The sequence below is a fragment of the Bombina bombina genome, chromosome 6 (genome assembly GCF_027579735.1).
Source record: "Bombina bombina isolate aBomBom1 chromosome 6, aBomBom1.pri, whole genome shotgun sequence".
Classification (NCBI taxonomy): Eukaryota; Metazoa; Chordata; class Amphibia; order Anura; family Bombinatoridae; genus Bombina; species Bombina bombina.
The window spans coordinates 397,511,949-397,520,307 of record NC_069504.1 but is presented as its reverse complement, the minus strand read 5'-3'; the positions used below and the strand labels follow the sequence as shown (position 1 = coordinate 397,520,307).

Genomic DNA, 8,359 nt, shown 5'->3' with positions numbered 1-8,359 from the left:
TTAGTTTTCAAATGCTTTTGTCTCAGCACAGATGGAGGTAAATGTACAGTTTATCACATATTCAATTTTGGTATTCTAGCGAAAATGCAATGAGACTTTAATGATAAATGAACATTTAACATGATTTGCAAAATGTTAAATAATTATCGAGCTGTAATATTTTTGTGTTTCTTTCAATTATTTTGTTATTATTTTCTTCCTACCTATATTTATTTCCTTACATGTAAATGTAATTATTTTCCTATAAATATTTTGTGTCAAAGGTTATTTTAATTATTATTATTATTTTTTTTTTTTTTAAAGCTGCAATGTATTCTGTAGGTTTGAGTAAACGACAAAGGAGCTGTATGATACAGAACGATTTGGATCTGGTCTGAGGAGTTTTCAATACAGAAATTTAAGAAAAAAGTGAAGCTCTTATTCTTTTTTTTTACTTGGGGATTAGTTGAGACACCATTAGTAAGAAGAGGCAATTGGAAGTTTATTTGTGTGATGTATGGGGATGATGAATTTATAGAAACATATGTGGTAAGCTTCTATGAACAGGTGGGTTTTCAAAGAGCTGTGAAAGTTGTGACATAGTTTGGCAAAAGGGGAGATGGAGAATTTCTTAGAGTTGATGCAGGAGTAAGGAAGTCTTGGAGAAGCTATTAGTAGATTGAAAGCTGTGGTAGTGATATAGGGATTATCTAAATTGTGTTATTTAAAGATGAAAGCAAAACTTCTGAGAGCTTTACAGGTGAGGGTCAGTGTTTTAAATTTGAAATAGAAGCATATGGGAAGCCAGAATATGACTGAGAGGTATGGACAATGTTGATCATTAAGTGATTAATGTGAGATTGATTCATTTGGTAGTGGTATTCATTTAGTGGTATTCATTATAGATAAGAGAGGGGCAGAGACTGGATAGTAGTGATGTGCTGTGAAGAAATATATCATATTTAGAAGAAAAGAAGAGAGAGAAAATTGTTGAGAGGAAAAAAAAGAGAAAATAACCATTAAAGGGACAGTCTAGTAAAAAATAATCTTTTATGATTCAGATAGGGCATGCAATTTTAAACAGCTTTCCAATTTACTTTTATCATCAAAGTTGCTTTGTTCTCTTAGTATTCTTTGTTGAAAGCTAAACCTAGGTATGCTCATATGCTAATTTCTAAGCCCTTGAAGGCTGTCTCTTTTCTCAGTGCATTTTGACAGTTTTCTACAGCTAGACAATGTTAGTTCATGTGTGCCATAGATAACAGTGTGCTCACCCCCATGTAGTTATTTATGAGGAAGCACTGATTAGCTAACTGCAAGTCTGTCAAAAGCACTGAGATAAGGAGGCAGTCTGCAGAGGCTTTAATACAAGGTAATCACAGAGGTAAAAAGTTTATCACAGAGGTAAAAAGTTTATTAATATAACAGTGTTGGTTATGCATAACTGGGGAATGGACAATAAAGGGATTATATATCTTTTTAAACAATAATAATATTCAAAAAGACTGCCCATTTTAAGTCAATTTAAAACTTTCTAACACCTTAGGCTAGGATCTTCTTGTTGTAGAGATGAATATATGCCAGGCAACATTACTTATTTTAAATTATAGCTGCACGTCTACTGCTATTACATGGGAGAGAGAGACAGACAGAGGGCCCAGTTCTATAAAGGTCTCTGGGCTGGTGAGATTCTTTAAGAATACTTGCCAGTCCTTCTATTTCCCTGGTGGAATTCTATAAAGCCCCTTTTTACCCTGAAAACAGGATGTCTCGCTAAGGGGCGTATACTGCATTTTAGTATGGGAAGGAACTTTTACATAGCGAAGAGATCTCATTATTTCTATGGGAGACATCTCGCCAGTTGCAGGGACAGTCCCTTTTTTTTTATAGAATTCCATGGGTGCTGCCCCTGCAAGTGCTGGAGTGTAAAAACATAATTTTTTTTAGAATTGGCCCCAGAGAAGGGGTGTGGGGTTTGAAGAGAGATACACACATAAATACCAACAACCACAAGCATTTCTCTTAACATCCAGATCTGACAACAATTTTAATACGTGGTCACGCCATATGCTCTAGTGGTGTGAAATGTAACACAAACTTGGTCAGTTAGCACGCTGCTTATTTTAACACGCCACACAACCTGGTCTACAATAAAGGTTTAAGGGGTTTATGATACTGACTAAATTTCCTATATCTTGTGATTCTGAGCTGTGATCTGCCACAGAGGAAACTGTTCCAAAATGATGTTTATGAAGTAAAATTTCTTTATTGCAGATGTAATTTGTTTCACTCACAAGCTTTTTATTGATATCATATATAGATTTGCTTGATATTTCTATATATTAGTTTTGGGTTTTTTAACCTAACAATTTTTTAAGTTGTAGTATCATGTGACAAGAGTAGCATCAAATGTAAATGAGATTTGAACATACTAACACTGTAACCTTTAACAAAACCATTTACTATATTGTATCTAGGTCAGTGTTCCTGGTCTAAGTGACCGGTTCATTACTAAACGGATAACACAGTCATGTGAAGTATCACTAATCTGGAACAAGTCGCACTCAGTTATTAAGTGCAGCGTCACCTACTGTTTGTGATGATACTAACATGCTGTATAAAATTATTTCTAAAGAATCTCAATTATTAAATGAAAATGTATAAAAAATATAGATGTTCAGAGCAAGCACATTATATCATTTTTTTGAGTGCTGTAAACGTGCCAGTTTATTTAGAATTGCAATTTGTGTAAGGGAATCTTTACACTAAAGGTAGCAGAAACAGTTACTTTCAGGCAGAATTGGTAGGATCACCTACATAACAATGATTTTTTCAAAAATATTACATAAATGTAGGGGATGTGTGGACCTGCATGGGAGCAAATTGATTGGTTTGTATCTGCTCTTGAAAATGTGTTTATTTCTTAACAACACAAATAAGATCATCATTTTAAGCCATGTGCCAATATATTTAGATTCAGTCTTGTTCGCAGACACTGAAGAATGAATCTGGACATCTCTGCTTTACAACAGCTCATTTAAAATTTCCCTCCAATTCTGTTAATGTATAACTGTTATTTACTACTGAGCCATTCCTTACTAAAACACCACATTAATCCCATTGTTTTACAATTTCCCCTACTAGAGCTGTTCTTATGTAGAAAAGGATCCAGCTGAAGTGTCAGATTTCCACTGTGCATTATTTGCAACATAATAGATTTAAGGGTCCTCTGCCCCTGTGTCTAGTCCTTTCACATGCGGTCACTGCTAAATCAAAGGGGGTGTGGGAAAAACTGAGAAAACAAATGGGCCAAAAAGGCCTTTGTATCATATTCATCAAAATGACATATTGAAGTGGACTGGACAGGAGACTTGTCTTTTATTCCCATGATCTCTCAAATTAACTTGTCGAACCTGCTTTGAGGTTGAGGAGTGTGCAATGTATAGCTTTGCCCTTTAGTGCTTTAGAGACAACCTTTGCAGTATGTATAACTGTATACCATACACAACATCTCATTTTGCTCACTTTCTGAAGCTCTCTAGCTTAGCGGAATCTGTTGGCGCACTACAAATAACTCATAATAATAATAATAGTGATGGCATCCATCATGCCAACAATGTGTCATAAAATCCCCCTGAATATATACAGGAAGTTAGACATACAAGTGATTATGAGTATTGTGATCTGTCAGATATGGGTCAGGATCAAGTGCCAATAATGTGTCACAACATTTACCTGAATATATCTCAGGGCGTTAGACATACACATGTTTGTGAGTATTGTGATCTATCAAATATGCATCAGGATCTATGATCAATGTTAAAAGCGCCATTATTGCACATTGAATTCAATAAAATTAACCATTACTGCACACTTTGTTAATATTTCTTACAAAAATGGGTAAAATTTAATCTGAAGCATTACAGATCTTGTAAAAATATAGTGCATTTTTGTTAGATTTTTGTTAGAGAATGGCTAAATTTATACTCACTAGCCATCCTGAGTAACAGATATTGTGACATACTTCAGGATAAAATATTAGAAAACTTCCTAGGAATTTAAGTATTGAGAATTGATGCAAGATAAAATTCCTACAATGTAAGTAATTCTTAAGCATCATAGACATTATAAATGGATTTTAGGTGGGGTGACAAGGGGTTAATATGATTTTCTTGCCAAATTGCTTACACATTACCTCAGTATTATCCCACTAACATTCCAGATTTATAAATGAAAATATTCTGAATATAAGCCAGAAATATTTAATCACTTATGTGTGTAAAAAACTATACTCAAAAAGAACATTGAGTGCTTTTTATTCAAAGCAGATACAGAGGGCTCCCATGAGCTTGCTATGATGTTATAGCCGTTTATTTCCTGCCTCAGTGCCTCAGGCTGGATGGTGCAAGTGAATGTGTGTTTGCTTTAAGTTGACTTTGCTGCTAGGGCTGATGACGCTAGAGAGGAGGGTTTATCTCTGAGTTTAGCTGATGTCACCATAAATCCACGTGGTACAACCCATTCACAAAAAAAAGAAAAAAAGAAGTATAAATAGGCTGAGTGCTGCGTTCTGACTTCAGAGCCAGCAACAGCAACGTACTATAAACAAAGGTTCTACATTTTTATGTAAAATTAGAAAACCAGGCAAAGGAACCAAAACAAGACTGGCCTTTTAACAATTTGTAAATATTTTTTATATACTATACTTGTTTTTAATAATAAGCTATTTTTTTTACTCGGATTCGTAAAGCATTTAAAAGGAGCGGGAGAAGATATTACTCTCTTTGTTACCACTTCGGAGGACTAGACAATAAAACCAGTATTTTGACGGCTGTAATCTTCGCGGAGAAGGTGAATTTAGAAATGGTCAATATGGAAATCGGTTCTATGGATTGCAGCACACTGAAAGCACTTTTAGCAGACAGGCCACACAAATGCCTGATCTTGGACTGTAGATCGTTTTTCTCCTACAGCTCGTCACACGTTATAGAATCCAGTAATGTGAGGTTCAGCTCCATAGTGAAGAGGAGGGCAAAAGGAAGCATGGGCTTAGAGCACATTATCCCTAACGAGGATCAGAGGAGCCGGCTGATTGCTGGCATGTATGAAGCAGTGGTGTTGCTGGATGAGAGGACCTCTGACTTGGAAATGCTAAGGAAAGACAGCACCATGATGCTGGCAGTGCATGCCATGTGTAGAGACCCAAGAGGAAGCAGGATCTTCTATCTGAAAGGTACTTTGAAAATCCAGCCACAAAATCCTTATAAAAAAATTAGTCTCTCCTTTATTTAAACTACATTCTGTTTAGAATCCTTATCTGGAAATAAAAATATATTAAGCACGGACTCCTAAAATTGTGTCTGACTTTGTTGTTTACGCCAATAAGCTATAAACCCTTTTGTCCCCCTAACCAGAGTATATATGAGTACATAGTACTGGTCATGATAATAGTAATGTATTGTTGTGTGATTTATGTGTAATTATCATACAATGTGGTCAATTGAAACATAATCTTTATCCTTTCGTTTTTTTTAGGTGGCTATGAAGCATTTTCCTCTCAATACCCTGAGTTCCTCAACAAATGTTCTCCTCCTGTGGGGTTGAGTCTGCCTCTTAGTGCCAACAGTGTGCCAGGCAGTGCTGATTCCAACTGTACACCTTGTGGCACCCCTCTTTATGATCAGGTTAGTATCTCATTAATGCACAAAAACTAATACACCCTGTACATCCAGTTCACTTAATACAGAGTACTATAGACAGTGAATGTTAGTTTATGGAGACAAATATTAAACTTTTTCTGACAAACTTAAAACAAATTGTTTTTAAATCACAAAATTATCCTACAGTTCTACACCTGTATCCTGTCCTCTCAATATGATTTTAAGTATAAACATTTGGCAGTATCAGATAATTTGTTTACATTCGGATATCACAACACTACTTTTACATCAGCTGGATATGATCTGTGTCTGACCATGTTCTCACCATTTCTTCTTGTCTTTGTGTTTCAGGGGGGACCAGTGGAAATTCTGCCATTTCTATACTTGGGCAGTGCTTACCATGCTTCCAGAAAAGATATGCTTGACACCCTTGGCATTACAGCCCTGATTAATGTTTCTGCAAACTGCCCTAATCATTTTGAGGATCACTATCAGTACAAGAGCATTCCAGTAGAAGATAGTCACAAAGCAGACATAAGCTCCTGGTTTAATGAAGCCATTGAATTTATAGGTAAATAATGTTTTCAACATTATCTTTATAGATTTGACTATTATGCCTATGATGTATCACCTCATTTTAGTTATTAAAAACCCTGCTGTTCCTGTGTAAGATAAGTGACAATTTATAAAATGAAGTTAGGTTGCCCCTAGTGTTAACAAGCAGCATTGCATTCTCTCGCTTTTTTATTTTTAACGGCTAGCATAAAATACTACAACACAATTATTGTTTATTCACCCTGATATTCAACTAAATAAGACCTAGCTTAATAGTTATTGTATTGAAATATGTATCAGAATAACATTGTTGATTTAAGCATGAGCAGTTTAACTGAATACTAAATTATACTACATGAATTCAAGTGAGGATAGCCTCTATTATTAGAATTCTATTTCCATGTCTTGTAGTCATGGTGACTGCTAAATAAAACACTGCTATTGATCTTTGGTGTGTGAGGAATGATCCGGCATTAGCTTCTGCTTATCATGTTTCACATCCTTTCCACAGTAATCTAATAATAACCATTTTTATTTCTTCTCTTTTTAGACTCTATAAAAAATAAAGGAGGAAGAGTTTTTGTCCACTGTCAGGCAGGCATCTCACGCTCTGCTACCATCTGCCTTGCTTACCTTATGAGGACCAATCGGGTAAAACTAGATGAAGCTTTTGAGTTTGTGAAGCAAAGACGAAGCATAATTTCACCAAACTTCAGCTTCATGGGACAGTTGCTCCAATTTGAGTCTCAAGTGTTGGCTCCATCCTGTTCAGCTGAAGCAGGTAGTCCTTCAATATCTGTTTTGGACAGAGGAACCTCTACCACAACAGTCTTTAATTTCCCGGTTTCCATCCCAGTCCACCCTGCAGCAAGCTCACTGAGTTATCTTCAAAGTCCTATCACTACGTCGCCTAGCTGCTAACTTAAAACGACTAAAACACACAGACTAAATGTGTTCTATTAAGTGCAATAGTTCTTTATTTCATTGATCAACATGGTCAATTTTTTTGCTTTGAAACCATCAGGCAACAAAACTTGATGGACTTTTTTTTTTTTTTTTTTAAAAGAATCAGATGAACTGGTGAAACCACATAGAAATAACTGACATTACATGTTGATCAGTATTTTGAATACTCCTAACCACTAAGGAAGTCAAGAAAGTGGTCACAGTTGCCTTTGGTTTGTCAGACATTATTATAATCTCCATTTTATAGGAGGTTTATCAGTATTCTCATTCCTGAACTTTTTTATATTGACGAAGAAAGGCTGCCTCCTACGAAATGTAAAATATTTGGCATCATTTATTTATTCTGCAAGCTGTGTCCTGCCTTTTTAAAAACCTAAAAGTCAGCTTTTCCATGAAGCAAAGGAGAAATACCTCAGTATTTTTGGTACTGTAATTCCTGTTTGGATCTCAAGACCAGCTTCAGTTTCCAAAGCACTGATGAATTAAGCACTAGGCCGGAGCCTTCTTCTGAGTTTGCTGTCTGTTGTATATGTATATATTTATATGTTATGAATTTATTTATAATGCAAAATAATATATTTCTCCTAAGAGAAGATGTTTTTAATAAAAACAATAACTTTTTTTATACTGATAAAATAAATTATGACATTTGTATTGAAATTTACCTTTATCTCTTGTCTCTTTTTCTAAGTTATTTACTTGTAACTGTAACTAATTCCCACAAGTCATTAATAAGAATTTCACATCACAGTAACATATATGGAATTGCAGAAAGGATCCTGCCACCTAGTGCTAAAAGGAATACGATCAGATGTACACATTGTTATTGGGGAAGGTTCTTCATTAAAGCAAGGGATAATTACTTCCTGGGCTGCTGTTAGTACCCTAATGTAAAAAAGCATTTGAATTATCTACTTTTGATCTGTTAAGTGATTCATAGTGTTTGCTTCCCTCCCAAACAAGCACAGTTGTGACACTATTGTGAATAAAACTATACAGGTACAAATCCCCCAAATCTAGAATTCCAGTCCAGAATTATTCAGAAATACAGCCTCCATTAATATAACCCCCCCCCCCCCCCCCCACCAAAAACCGTTATTAAAATGAAAATGTTTCCATAGCCAGTAAGTCACAATCTTCTCTGCTTACATCTTTACTATATTTTATAATAACTATTACCTGATTGGATTACTGCACTA

At 35.3% G+C, this 8,359-nt stretch overlaps 1 protein-coding gene across 1 annotated transcript; it reads left to right on the top strand.

Moving 5' to 3' along the window:
- Positions 1-4,545: 4,545 nt before the first annotated feature.
- On the top strand, positions 4,546-7,824 carry DUSP1 (dual specificity phosphatase 1). The gene is made up of 4 exons (XM_053717131.1): positions 4,546-5,212; positions 5,515-5,663; positions 5,991-6,210; positions 6,745-7,824. Exons 1-4 carry the CDS (start codon positions 4,843-4,845, stop codon positions 7,113-7,115), a joined length of 1,110 nt encoding a protein of 369 aa, XP_053573106.1. The 5' UTR covers positions 4,546-4,842; the 3' UTR covers positions 7,116-7,824.
- Positions 7,825-8,359: the final 535 nt, after the last annotated feature.